Raw genomic sequence first — 15,191 nt, 5'->3', positions numbered from 1 at the left:
GGGCATAGGAGGACAAGCACTGGCCTGGATAGGCTCCTTCCTGGCTGACCTCACTCAGGCCGTCCATCTGGCCGAATTTTCCGCTCCACCCCGCAGGGTGCAATGCGGCGTCCCTCAGGGCTCCTCTCTCTCCCCCTTATTATTTAACCTTTACATCTTCCCCCTTATTTTCGCGCTGCAACATATGGAGGTTACAGTCTACAATTATGCTGATGACCTCCAACTTATTTTTAATTTCTCCTCCCCCTCACTAGCTGTTACTGCCTTCCAGTCCGTCATGCTGTTTATCCGGGATTGGATGAATGCGAACCATCTCAAACTCAACCCGGACAAAACAGAGTTGATTCTGACGGGTGGCAGTGGCAACCCTTGGTCTTCTTCCTTTTGGCCCCCCTCCCTTGGCTTACCCCCCACACCCTCCTATTCAGTCAAGACCCTTGGTATCACACTTAATCATCATTTGACACTCCACTCCCACATTAGTTCGGTTGTTTCTTCCTGTTTCTTTACCCTGCGTATCATTAGGAAAGTATCCCGTTTTTTTTCTCCCTCTGCACTCAAATTGATTGTAATGGCCATGGTTTTATCCAAGATCGATTATGGGAACATTATCTATAATGGTGCCCCCGGTTACGCACTTCAACGTCTTCAGTTGGTGCAGAACCAGGCAGCTCGCCTGGTACATGGTCTATCTAAATTTCACCATTCGTCACCCCTTCTCATCGCCCTTCATTGGCTCCCCATTAAGCAACGGGCCCTGTTCAAACTTGGCTGTCTTACCTTCCAAGCCTGGATGGGTACGGCCCCTGCCTTTATAAATTCCGCTATTATCAACTATTGCCATTCCAGAGTTCTTCGTTCATCCACCAAATCCCAATTAGTCATTCCTCGCTTCAAGAAGCAAAGATCAGGAGGCCAGAAATTTGCGGTGCTTGCGCCTACTTTCTGGAACACCCTCCCTTTTTATATCAGACTTTCCCCCTCCTACATGGAGTTCCGCAAGGCCCTCAAGACTTTCCTGTTCAAGCAGGCCTTCAGCATATAGTCCTCCGCACTCTTCTTGCCCAGGAATCCCTCTAGCGCCATGAAACTGCATTGTGAACGTGCGCTTTATAAATTTAAAAAAATTCAAATTCAAATACATAGGAGGTGCAAAACACCATTAAGGATTGTTTATGTGCTGGAAGGTGTTTCTTCCTGCACAAAACTATAATTAAATAATGGTGATTTACCATGGAAAGGATGGCGGTGTGGCAACTCAGGGGGCATGGATGTGCATGCAGGGGGCACATGATGTGCCCCCCTGTATTTCTGCACCCCTGTTCCTGCACGAGAAGAAATGCACATCATTTTAAAAAAAATGTTTTAATTGATTTTATTGGTTTTACATTTTGATCACCAATAATCAGTACATTCTGCTGCAACAAGCAGCGATATCACCGTCTACACTTCTTGTATTAACAATGAATATTGCTTTGCATGCATTAGTTCGATAGGCATGGTGACTTAGCAGAGTTTGTCTGTTGTATTTGCCTGACCATGCAACACATGTTCAGTCAAACTAGTTCACCTGCATGTAAGTCGTGTAGCAAGCAACATGTAAAAGCCAGTTTTGCTTCAGCGAGCGCCGTGTACCATTTATTCAACAGCAACTGGGGGTGGGAAGCGGAACCTGGAGCTGAGTTGGAGTGTCTTCATGTTTCTGCAGATGGTTGCGTGTGCACGTGCAGCCTGGTGTGCCCCCGCCCAGTTGGGGGGTGCGTGCACTGTGCCAGTGTAATGTTAGAGATAACAGGTCTAGTGCCTATAATTGATCTAAAGGTGACGAACGCATTGGTAGGTTTGCCCAACCGGGTCGGGTGGCTGCGTGATGTAGCCTGGCTGGTCCTCGCCCACTGCAAGGATTGTGTCCCAGTTTGTGGAGATAGGTATTTTCCTGAGGCCTATGGTTTCCTCTCGACGTATCGCTATGCTTTCGGCTCTAGCCCACGTGAGGACAGAACGCCTCCATGCTTGTATGTGCGGGGGTCAGGTGCCTTCCACTTCTTTGTGATCAGCCGTTTTGCCGCCACTATACCCAGGTCCAGGAATCTATAAGTGACTTTGGTGTTATGTGTTCTACGGAACGTGTGCAGTAAGTACGTTGGCCAATCAAAGGGTATCTCTCTGTCGGTGCAGGTTCGAAGTGTGTCTGCCACCCCTCTCCAGTACGCGCTCAGGCTGGTGCAGTCCCAGAGCATGTGCACCAAGTCTGCGTCTATGGCGGCGCATCTGGGGCAGGTTGCGTCAGTGCAATGAAAATATTTGTCTGTAGACGAGGGTTCCTCTGAGGGTGGTGTTGGGGTCGGTGTGGATCTGGAAGTGCAAGTGTTCGGCAGTGTTGAGGGTATGCATAGGCGGAGACCTTGAGGGTGGACTTGTGGGTGATGGCTATTCCTCCTCCAACTCCGTTGGTACGATCCCTGCGAATGATCTTGTAGCCGTCCGGGATGGCTATGGCGATGTCGGGCGCCGAGGAGTCGTTCCACCAGGTCTCGGTCAGGAAGGCAACGTCTGGGGCAGAGGTGTCAAGCAGGTCCCAGAGCTCAACGGCGTGTTTGCATGCGGAGCGGGTGTTGAGGAGTATGCAGCGAAAGTGGTTGGGTCCAGTCCTTGGAGGTTTGGTAACTCTATCGCAGGTGAACCTGCAGGTGCGGCAGGAAAAAGATCCGTGGGTGTGTTTCGGAGCTGCCTGGTAGCACCTGTGTTCTCGTCCGGCGTTGAGTTCGAGGAGGGTGCTGGCATCGTATCGGAGTCTGGCGTCGTGACGTTCATGGGGTGCAGGGGTTCTGGCACTGGGCACGGTCCATGCGCGGACGGGCGCAGACGGGCTTGCCTCTGACATGCGGCGCGCCATCGGCGCGGCCCCACAGCTGCCGCATATAAGGCGGGGAGGGAGGGAGGATCAGCTGGGAGGCGGGAGCGGGGTGGCAAATGGACGGTGAGGGGGCGGGCCGCAGGGGAGCAGCGGCGGGAATGGCAGAGGGATTACAGAAGAGAAGGGGGAGGGGGGAGACGCGCTGGACGCAAAGGGAACAAGCATTTGCAATGCAATAGGTCTCGCATTTACGCGAGTTTCAGCTATTGACATTGCAAATAAAATGTCTTTTATTTTTGTTTTTAAAACATAAATAAAAGGCATTATCATTTACAATGCCAATAGCTTAAACTCGGGTAAATGCGAGACCTATTGCATTGCAAATGCTTGTTATGTTTGGAGTTTTTGTGAATAGTTGAGTTGAAGCCCAATGTTTTGGATTGGGTATCAGCTTTCTATTTAAGGACTGGTACGAGGAAGATGGGCAAGGATGTAATTGTCCCAGATACGTACCAGAAATTATATTCTTACAAGTCCTGGTCTTCCTTGTCCCAGTCCAGGTTACTTCATTCCATCCATTCCCTAGGAAGTGATTTATTTGGCTTCAAATGGAGATGGGGTTGGAAACAACAGGAAATAGGGATATTGTGCTTACTTTTTTCATGGCATGATAGGAGGTGAGGGAGAAAAAAGCCATACTGATGGGATCGTAATATTTTGACTGGCTGGCGTAAAACTTATGTGAGCAGCAGCGAATGCTTACTATGTAAAGATTGTGGCGAAGAAGATCAAGGACTCGGCGTAATGAGGATTGCTGGTTTTGTAACCTGGTCAACAGTTGCAACAAGTAGAAGTAACTTATTACCATTGGCGTAGCAAGGGTGTCTGTTTTCACAAGGGTGGCCAATCAAGGAAAATGATTCCATCCTCTAGGTCTGGTAGTAAAAACGCCCATAATTGGGGTGCAGTGGGACGCTTACATCCCTGAGCTCTGGTGCCACTGCACCTGCTGCATGACTGGTAACTGCACCTCTGCTTATGACTATTACCAACACCTTTGTGAATCAGTACTCCTGTCTCTGTATGTCAAACACAGTCACTGCATATCATTGTTTTCACGTTGTGTATACGAGAGGTTGAAACATTAACCTGACAAGCTATCAAGTTTCAACGTGCCAGTCCTACAGACGCCCCATTCATCTTTCATTGTAGTAGCCAGTCTCCGTTCTGGGAAAGATTTACTCGGTTGGTATACACGTCAAGCTCTTCGATGCCTTCAAAATGGGACAGAAGAGTGCTAGCACTGAAGGTACATTTTCAACATTTCACGTACAACATGGTGTGCACCCTCCCTCCAATTAAGATTGACTCGGAGGCCCAGGCAGGCGTGTTGGAGGCGGGCCAGCCCACTGCTCAGGGTCACCGTGGGGTTGGGGTGGAGAGCTACGTGCTTCCTGTGCCCTCCACTGAAGATGTCTGCCTTGTTGCTGCGCCTGGCTGGAGCCGCCGCCCGTTCTGGAGGGAGGGTAGGCTGGATTCGTGGAGCGGCGGCGGTGGCTGCTGCAAAGAGACCGCTGTCTTCGGTTACAGGAACTTCCGAACAGTGCCGAAACTGTGCGGGTGAGAGATGGCACCGTGCGTTTCCGGTTAGGAGGGGGAAAGAGGAGAAAGGGAGCAGGGAAAGTGTATTTGACCCCAGGTACGGCGGGGTGGGGATCCTGTGGTTTAGACACGGCAGGGAATAGCAGGCGAAATGAACAAGCCACGAAGGGGCTGCGTGGGAGGACGATCGATCTGGAGGGGGGGCAGTGTGCGTGGGTGGATCGGACTCTCCTCAGGAGGGCTGTGTAGGGGAATCGCGCAGTGCAGCGAGACAGCGTCGACTTCCAGGGGCAGATGAGGAACGGAGGGACCTGATGGAAGATCAAGTGAACTTTGCCGATAGATAGGAAGCAGTGAGAGACAAGAGAGAAAGGGAGGAGCCACGGGGGGAGGGCTGAGTGACTGAGGCGCAAAAGTGAAAGCAGGCTGGCAGGGGAGTTGTGTGCGATGTGCGATCAAGCAAGCAGAAAGACACATGGCGCTGCGCGCGTGCACGTTCACGTGCACTGTAGCTTTAGGCCACGGCAGCACACATATAAAATGTCTCTTCGAGCCTTTGGCTCGCGAGACCTAAAAACCACTAAAACACAATTACAAAATACAGAAGGCACAAAAGCACAGAGTTACAGTAGCACAAACACGGGGCAACAGTGAACCACAAACCAAGAGGCACAGTACAGCAGTCAGGCAGCAATGAGCAGGGGACCCAGCAGGCTCGAACTCGCAGCGTAGCGGCAGTGAGAGGGGAGAGGTACTGGCACACAGGTGGAGCTGTGCGGCAGGAGGGCAATGACCTGGTCATGTTCCTACTTTTGTCTGAAAGGGTCTAAATTGAACGCTGCATGTTGTCGCAGTGAAGCCGCAAACCACCGCGTCAGGTGCTTGCCCCGTCTCATGACATGTAAGTATTGCACAGTTATGTGTGTTTGTGGTTCAGCCGCAAGGTCTCCCACTTCAACGAGAGCATGGACACTAGAGATCTGTGTAGGCCGTCGTTTTCTACCAGTGTTGTGTACGGAATAAGGGAGCCTTCGCTATAAAGCTCTCCTAGTGTTTGTATCCCCGCCTCATGCCAATTTTGCAGTTTGGTAGTTGTGAGTGTAGCTTGTACTCTAGGGGGTACCGTCCAGTGGGAGTGCAGGAGCATAACATGTCGTGTCTCGAGTTAAGTAGAGGCTTCTGTGGTAGCACCAGTAGGCCATGTTTAGTAATTGGGGTTCCGGGGCCGTGTCCGCGCACCACGATGGAATAGCGCAAGGATCTGGGATAGCGTGTAAGCTGGGCATGTGGTTGCTGCATCAACACGCTGGCAATCTGCCATTCATCGGGCGATCCATTGAAGCTGCGACGCCAGGTTATAGTGCTCAAAGCAAGGTGCCACCAGGCCCCCCTGGTCAGTGGGCAAGAACAGCTTTTTAACTGTCTCCCTATGTCGGTTGAGCCCCAGATGAAATCTCTGGCCGTTTTTTCCAGCGCAGTAAAGAAGGAAGTTGTTACATAGATGGGCAGATTATCGAAGTAGTACAGAAATCTCGGGAGGGCTACCATTTTAACCAACACCACTCTACCTACGACTGCATGGGGGAGTGTGGTCCAGAATTGCATCTGGGATCTCACTGCCGCTAACGCCCTGCCTAGATTACCATCGAAGAGGTGTAGTGGTTTCTAAGGATATCCTTTGAGCATTTATGAGGTTTTGACTTAGGACAGTGCCGCAAGGAATCTTGCTATGATGCCCTATGTGAAAAGAAAACGTCTGGAATGGGTCATATCTATGAGATGCAGTGCATTCCTGTCCTTTTCCCCAGCGCTGGCGCACAATGGGCTGCAATGCTCAAACGGAAGCATTCTTGCACCATGGTGCAAGGGTGCCTGCATGGCGGGGCTGATTGATTTTGTGCAGCAAGGAACACCTTCCTGCAACAAATCAATCAACTCAGGTGATTTCCTCTTTCTACGTGTGCTGCAGAATGAAGCGCACATAGTAAAAGGAAAAGACTAGGAGAAATGAAAACATTTCTCCTCGTTGCACCTCCCTTACACCTCTCCTGGGGTGGTGCATTTCCAGGTTTACGATTTCTCGTAAATCTGGGAATGCTTCAGATTCCATGGGTGTTGCGTGGGAACACCCAAAGCAACACCCATGAAAGTGGCACATATTTACAAGGCCATGAAAAGCCACGTAAAGTGGCTTTATGGGGTCTTGTAAATATGCCGGGGCACATTGCGCCAGCGGAACGTCAAAAGAGTGGCGTTCCGGCGGCATAAAAGTGCTCGTAAATGAGGCCCTCAGTCATTAACTCTGTCATACATACATCCATGCATGCACCCTTAGATCCCAACATCTATCCATATACGTATGCTCACGTTCAATCATGCATCTATCCATTAACCCTATCATACATTCATGCTCACACCCATTCTTCGATTCATCCATCTTTGCACCCATGATCTGAAACAACATCCCTTTATCAATCAGGATCATCCAACATTGCTCTAATTTAGGAAAGAGTTGAAGATGCATCTCTTTAAAGAACACTACGACACAGTGCATTAACCGTCCACAAATCAGCTTTCTCTCATATCCCTCGTTGACTCTATGCTCGTCTTTGATCCTAGGTGTAAGCAGGACCTTGAACCCTCAGGGGTGCATGGGGTGGGCCCAACCCTTCAGGGCTCTCCAATCCTTCAAGGGGCCCCCATTTAGCCCAAGGCCCATGAATATTAGTGGCATATGGAAGACCCAGGACCCCTTTTAGCATTATGCATGTGGGCCACATCATCTTTTCGCCATACACTACTGGAAGTGCCATATAAATATATCCGTGCAGTCACTACCTCGTTTTTCCTTTCATGCGCTGCCCTACCTCAAAGAAGCCATTACACGGCAGCTATAACTCATGGCTTTGTCAATGCTTGTTCCAATTATGTTCTTTAGAGCTTCTTGCCAGGCACGCGACCTGCTTGCTTTGTGCAAATATACCTGTTATTTCACATTTCTGCATTTGTCTTTTTACAGGCATGAACAAACAGACGGGAATCCAGCATTTTTCAGGTTAGATTTCACCCCGAGGTGAGGGTGGGGAGGGGGTGGGTGTTGCTAATGGGGTGAAGATTGTACTTCCTGTGAAGCGAAAAAGATGTGACTTTGGTCGATAGTGATGGAATGTAAGTATTGTATTAATTAAAGGTGCAATTTTTTCAGCAAGTAGCAACTCACAGCGTTCCCCCTTCTGTAGCCTCAAGTGCACGCTAGCACAAACCTAGCCCAGACTTGTATTGCCCTTTTATCACAGAACTAGGCGTTATGAAACATAAGGGCATATTTACAAGCCTCCTGCACTGTTGGTGCATCACTTTTTATGATGCTGCAGTAGCGCAGAGTGAAGACACATGTCTCCAAAGCCACGCAAAGCCTCTTTACGTAGCTTTTCAGGGCCTTGTAGATATGGTGTAAAGCAATTCAGCACAAGTCGTTGCGTTGCCTTACACCGCATCAGGCAGGCATTTTTTCGCACAACACCTATGGGTTTTGACACATTCCCTGATTTACAAGGATCTTAATAAAAAAAAAAATTTAGACAGGAACTGGAGAACGCTAAGAATAGACCTCGCAAGCTCTTTGTAATGGTAAAACAACAATCGAACAAACTGGGAAAAACTGCTCAAGAAGTAAGTAAATCCACAATAAACTGTGATGAGTTCTCCTCCTTCTTTGCAACCAAAATCTATTCCCTGAGAAACAAGCTGAATTCCAGCGACACAAACCAACGTCTCCACTCACCTCCACCAGGCAGCACCCAAAAACCAAGCTCACTGGTCTACCTTCATACTATATGATGACCATATCATCTCGAAAATCCTAGCATCCATTAAACTAGTTAAAGTTCTCGCGAAATGCGTGCAACAGCAGCTTAGCCAACACATCGCAAAATTCAACCTGCTAGACGTATGCCAATCAGGCTTCAAGCCAGATCACAGCACTGAAACTACTATTCTCCACACAGTAGATGACGCCCTTCTGGCCCTAGACCAAGACAAAACACATCCCTTAATTCTTCTGGACCTACCATCGGCGTGCTACACAGTTAACCATGAGAAGTTACTAGAACGTCTTGAAAAGAGGATGGGATTATGTTTAGTTTTAAGGGATTGATAAAGCGCATGTCTGGCCGCAGGCTTCCCATCGCTGCCGACAGGAGCAGACATAGTGTGAGGTGTGAGGTCTCATGGGAACACCCAGGTTTTGAGTTTTTTTCTGAAACACTGTTCATTCTTGATAAGTCTTAGTGTTGGGTCCATTGCATTCCAAAGATTTGGGACAAGGTGTGAAAAGGCTCTTTCACCCCATCTTGCTTACCTGATCTTTGGGGTGTTCATCAGGAAGCTGGCTCCTGACCTTAAGCACCTGCTGGGAGCATACGGGGAGACCAAGGATTTTAACATGGTTGGGGCTCTCCCATGCATGGCTTTGTGGGCCAAACAGAGGGACTTGAATTTAACCCTGGATTTGATTGGTAGCCAATGCAGCTTCTACTGGGGTGATCTAACTGATTCATGTCTGGGAATCTTGAGAAGCATTCTGGCTGCTGCGTTCTGGACTACCTGCAGCCTGTCTGTGACATATTTGGGAGAGCCGAGGTACAAAGAGTTGCCGTAATCCAGTCGCGAGACCGCAAGAGCCTGTAACACGGTCTTTCTAGATTTTTCTGGGATTATGCTCAGGATTTTACAGATCATTCGTATAATGCCGAAACAGATGGCCAAATTTTTTTTTCATGGATAGGTTTTGGTCTAACCACATCCCAAGATTTTTTATGGATGTTTTAGGAGTGGGGGAGGTCCCCAATTTCCTGGCCAGTTAATCTCAGCACGTGGGCTCGGGCCATTGCCTATGAACATAAGCTCCATTTTGTCCCCATTAAATTTAAGGCTACAGTTGGCCATCCAAGTTCCTATTTTTTCCAGGCATTGAACTAGTTGCAGATGGTTTAAATTGGGAGTTTCTGCCACCAAAACCACCAACTGAGTGTTGTCAGTGTAAGACACAATAGATAGGCTGAATTCCTGTACCAAGTGTGCTAGAGGGATTAGGTAAATGTTAAAAAGGGTCGGGCTCAGTAACAAGCCCTGAGGTACTCCGCATGGGGCTGTGAAAATATCGGAGAGGATACCTGCCTCCATACACTGGAAAGATCTGTTATTCAGGAACTAGGGCACCCATTGGTTGGCAATGTCTCGATCCCAATCTCTTTGAGCCTGTGAATGAGGATCGCGTGCTCTACAGTATCGAAGGCCGCTCTTAAGTCTAAGAGCAGAATTGCAGCGGCTCTGCCTTGATCGAGTATAGATTTTAGCTTCTCTGTGATCACAAGCAGGGCAGACTCCGTACTGTGTTCTGGGCGGAACCCTATCTAAGACTGGTGCAGGATGTCATTATCCTCCAGGAATTGCGAAATGGAACTATTGACGTGTTTATCTGCAATTTTTCCCAGAATGTGTAGCAGTGAGATGGGCCGGTAGTTTCCCATGGATGTAGGGTCCAGTTGGGGATTTTGAGCAGAGGCTTCACTATTGCATGCTTCCATTCTTTGGGCACTAGGCCGTTTCCAAGAGATAGGGAGATAAGGTCGGCCAAGTTGTCCCGTATGGGATTGCCCCCCTAAAGAAGAATGTGGGGGGGGGCAGGATCTAAATGGGACCCCAATTTGGTGTTACTCAGGAGAAGGCTTGCACATTCTTTTCTCAGCTTAGGGAAAGTGAGCAATGACGGGGTAGGAGAGGGCTTGGGCAGTTCAGGGCAGGGGAAGCAATCTGGCATGTCTTCGGGGATCTCACCATATCTCGTAAATATGGTGCATTCCTGTCCTTTCGATTTGGCCTAGGGCAGCACAGCGATAAGACTTGCTGCACTGCCCTACACCAAATCATTTCAAATGAGGCCCGCAGGCACCAAGTGTCCTTCCAATTTGCATCTAAAGAGAAAAATATGATAAAGTTTCCATTGTTCCAAACACATTAAAATTCATACATTTCAACAGCAAATAAATAGTATAACCATGGATATGACCATAAGATCTGGTGCAGGTGTCTGTCTAGTGCCCTCATTTCTTTACCCACATTGGGACATTATTACTGTACAGAAACTGGAAAGTAAAGCATGGATTTTAGGGGTTAAGTTAGGGCGCGGATCGTTAGGTGACCTAACTTCTGCTGTAAAGTGAAAAAGGGGCCTTTTTTAATGGGGGGGGGGTGTCGGGTGCTGGGCAGGGGGCATTGGAGTCTATGATCTAGTTCTGTATGCTAGTGTTTTGTTTGGGTTTTGTAATAAGTGAGTTGCCGCTTAGTTTACAACAGTAACAGTAATTCAGTTCGACTATATATATCAAGGACCGAAAATCCCTGTGTTTTGTTTTTCTGGCTATCATTCACCAGCAGAAATGTTGATATTGGGTCCGGCGCTTGGGTTCGGGGGTTCCATTCTGACTTCCTTTTAGTAACACCTGTGAATTAGGGTATGCCAGTGCAAGGATGCAAGGGCATGGCTTACAGGTCATTTTGTGAGAAATGTAAGTTATAAAATGCAGTTTTATTTATAGTGCTCAGTACTACAGTTTTCAGCTTTAAGCGTTAATCAGCTGTACCAACTGTGTTACCAATATTTAATGTTATGATATTTGATGGTATCCTTGGACGGAGGACAGGACTTGATGGCACTGCCAGAAGAGATCTGGGGTGGTGGGGCGGGAGGTGAGGGGGAAGGTGATGTTCTCCACCCAGGCTGTTTGGAGAACATGCCCAGAACCCCAGTCACAGCGCTCAGACCAATCACAAAGCTGAGGGAAGCCAATCATAACACTGCATTGCAGCGTTTTGATTGGCTCGGGGGAGCTTGGCTGCTTCCTGTTCGGCAAACGCGGAGGAGAGACGATGAGGGTGGTGTCTTTTTCTTTTTTCTACATCCCCTTACGCCCCCTGGTTCATGCTGATTTTGCAGAGTTGCCCATTCAAACCTCGGTGCTGCTCTGATAACAGTATCAAAGTGGTCCCAGTAACAGCTCAAGGTGCTTCCAATGACATCAGCGTGTGGTACATATTAAATCTCAGCTGATAATATCAAAGACAGGTCAATATTAGGCACATGACTCAAGATAGCATGGTGTTGGCCGACAGAAGAGTTGTCCAAAATGCCACAACATGGTTGTTCTCCCCTTGTTTTTGCTAACCCTTAAATAGATGTTATACCCACAATTAATCAGAGATCATACAATCCTCGAGAAGGTAACACTGGCAAACAGGGTGAACACAATCGAAAGAAGTGGGTCTGTGGTTGTGAAAAGTCCTGTCTCTTGATGAGACAGCTCTCTTGAAGTGTGCTTTTGGCTGGAGATTGGCTGCAGACGGTAGTTGGATCAGCATCAGAACTTTCTCCAGGAAGGCAGGCACTTGAATTGGGGTAAGTGTCATGCAACAGTTGGGAAATCTGAAACAGATGTCAGATCTCAGATGCTTGCCACTGACCTTCTCTCAGATGCTTGCCACTGACCTTCTCTCTGATGCTTGCCACTGACCTTCTCTCAGATGCTTGCCACTGACCTTCTCTCCGATGCTTGCCACTGACCTTCTCTCAGATGCTTGCCACTGACCTTCTCTCAGATGCTTGCCACTGACCTCCTCTCAGATGCTTGCCACTGACCTCCTCTCAGATGCTTGCCACTGACCTTCTCTCAGATGCTTGCCACTGACCTCCTCTCAGATGCTTGCCACTGACCTCCTCTCAGATGCTTGCCACTGACCTTCTCTCAGATGCTTGCCACTGACCTCCTCTCAGATGCTTGCCACTGACCTCCTCTCAGATGCTTGCCACTGACCTCCTCTCAGATGCTTGCCACTGACCTTCTCTCAGATGCTTGCCACTGACCTCCTCTCAGATTCCCTCAGGTGTACTCTTCGAGGCTTGAAAGTTGCTGCACATTTGCACTAAGCTTGTGCCAATCATGCTCACAGCTGTTCCTGCAACAGGGGGCTTATTTATGAGAGAATGCAAACCAGCCCTGGCAATTAGGTCTGGCTGTCCCCGGGGGTGAGTGGAGGGGGTAAACAGATGGGGAACACTGCTGCTGCTATTGTTACAGGGGGGCTAATATTACAGCACTGCTGCAAAACCGTCCCCCAGTAAGAATAAATGCCCCCACCAGTCATACAAAACCGTCTCCCTGCCTTCTGGGCCACTGGGAAAATACCCGATATCTGCTAGGGTCAGTCCGTCCCTGCCGGTGGTGCAAACCTTTCAACCATAAAAAGTCTGATTTGTGGAGTGGTGCACCACTCGATGTTTAAGACAAGCGGTAGTTAATTAATCCATGTAGGGTGACCACTCTTCACACTGAAGCGGACAGCTCTACTCTCAGCCTCAATACCAAACTTAGCGCACATCGGCCCTTATTAAGGTGGCCCGTGCAGCCCGGACTACCACCCTACACTATCGTTTTCCTTTACCAGGAGTTGATACGCATGTCCTGAAGAAGTTCATTCTCATGAACGAAACACGTTGGCTAACATTTTTGAAAAATAAAGAATTATTCCGGTCTTTTAAATCACAAGACTCATGGACTAATTAACTACCGCTTGTCTTAAACATCGAGTGGTGCACCACTCCACAAATCAGACTTTCTTATTTATCTTTATAGCAGTTGGCACTCAACGACGGCAAGTGCTGGAGTGGTTTTTGTGCACACTCAACCAGATTGACTACTTCTTTCGAAAACAACAAGGGAACTTCACAGGGTAGTGCGGTCACTGTGTCCGCCGTTGTGTGGAACTATTTTTTGCAAACCTTTCAACCATATCTATGAGGCCATGGAAAGCGTCTTTGTGTGGCTTACAATGTCGTCATAGTTATGGATTAAGGCAAGGCAGCTCAAATTGCTGCATTGCTTTACCCTGCGCTCAGGAGGTGTTCTATGGGTGTTGCAGTGGGTGTTCCATGCATTCAGGAGGTGTTCTATGGGTGTTGCAGTGGGTGTTCCATGCATTACCCAGGGAGTTTGACGCCTTCCCAGATTTACTAAATCACATAAACCTAGGGAAGCTCCAAAACCTTACACCTCCCCAGGGCAGGTGTAACGAGGAGAAATATTTGTATTTTATTTTTATTTTTCCTTGTTTCTTCCTTTTTCCATGTGTGCTGCATTTTGCAGGACACATAGAAAGAGGAAAATGCCTCTTGAGATAGTTGTGCAGGAACATGTCTAATTTTGTTTGCAATGCAGACATCCTACCACCATGGTGCCTGCATTGGCACTAGCAGCAAATTGTGCACCCGTGCAAGGAGAAAGTACAGGAATGCACTGTATTTCATAAATACAATGCATCCCTGCCCTTTCACTTTGGCAAAGGGCAGTGCTGACAGAAGCCTTGCGTCAGTGCCCTATGCCAATTCCTTACAAATGAGGGTGTGCTGATGGCCCTGCTGTAGTAGGAAGAGATAGTGGGGGTTGGATGTCCCGTGATTCTTTAATGGCCCCTTCAGGTCCGAAACACAGGGGGGGAAGCTGCTACACTGACAGATAAAAGTGGGGGCACTGTCTTCAAATATGGGTACCCAATATGTTTTTGTTTTTTCCACAGGAGGTACAGGCTATTATAAATATTGTCCCTTAGAATGGGTTCTGATTCGTGGAAAATGTTACTTCTTTTCTGAAAAAGGGAAAAACAGAGATGCTGGCGACAAGGACTGCACATCAAAGCATGCGAAACTCGCAGTGGTCAAATCACAAGATGGCACCCTGAAGGTAATTACATGGACACTGAAGGTTTAAGGAGGTAGTATGAACTGGTAGACGAAGGGCAAGAAAGAATCTGTGCAGCTTATTTACAACAATTGGAAGCAGGGCAGCAATGCATGTCAATTTGCTGCACGGCGCTGCGTCAAAAGAAAAGGACAGGAATGTGCTGTATCTATGAGAGATGGTGCATTCTTGTCCTCTTTCACTGCGCTGGTGCACAAATGGCTGCCTTGTGTCATTGCACACTTACATCATGGTGCAGGAGTGCCTGCATTGAAATCAGGTTGTTCTTGTGTAGGAAGGGACACCTTCCTTCACAAAAACAACCTTTACGCCACCCCTGTGGAGGTCAAGGGTTTTGATGCATTCCCAGGTTTACAGCATGTAGTACATCTGGGAATGTGTCAAAGGCCATGGGTGTTATTTTGGAACACCCACTGTAACTCCCATGGCATGCCTTCCTATTGCAGTGTGAGGCCAGGAAAAGCCATGCAGGGTATCTTTACGTGGCTTTGTAGAACTGGCACTGTAGTGTTTGCTGCCAGAGAGTTATTAAAAGTGATGTTCATGCAGAGCATGGGGCTTGTATATTAGCCCCTGTATTTTCAGTTTCTGAGAAGTGTAATTGCCAATTTGTCTTGTTTCTTCTTGCTTTACATATTGTTAAAATGTGTTACAGTGCTAATTGATGAGCTATTGTGCCGAGTTAGTGTGCTAAGTGATATGTGTTCAGTCTTCAAGGCTTCATTGTAGTGGAGACAGGGTTTTGCCTGCACACATTGCTATGTTAGCATAAGCGTTTTAGATGTTAACGCCATCTTGCCACTTTGCTGCTTTTGCACATGACACTACAGGTAGCTGTTATGATAAGTAAAGCTGCTTGCTTTTTTTTTCTTCACATGAGAACGGTCTGTTTTTCTCATCCCTAGACGTGCACCGCGACC

At 48.1% G+C, this 15,191-nt stretch overlaps 1 protein-coding gene across 2 annotated transcripts in view; it reads left to right on the top strand.

The window, feature by feature from the left end:
• Positions 1–15,191, top strand: part of LOC146863693 (uncharacterized) — a 395,333-nt gene that overhangs the window by 272,500 nt on the left and 107,642 nt on the right. Inside the window, exons 6-7 of one of the 2 annotated variants that reach the window (XM_085627827.1) lie at positions 7,479–7,514; positions 14,090–14,253. In XM_085627827.1, the coding sequence (XP_085483953.1) occupies positions 7,479–7,514; positions 14,090–14,253 (200 nt within the window). The remainder of the gene's footprint in view (positions 1–7,478; positions 7,515–14,089; positions 14,254–15,191) is intronic. The other variant, XM_085627828.1, reaches the window with a different exon arrangement.

The sequence above is a fragment of the Triturus cristatus genome, chromosome 2_1 (assembly GCF_964204655.1).
Source record: "Triturus cristatus chromosome 2_1, aTriCri1.1, whole genome shotgun sequence".
Lineage (NCBI taxonomy): Eukaryota > Metazoa > Chordata > Amphibia > Caudata > Salamandridae > Triturus > Triturus cristatus.
This window is presented reverse-complemented; position numbering and strand designations above follow the sequence as displayed.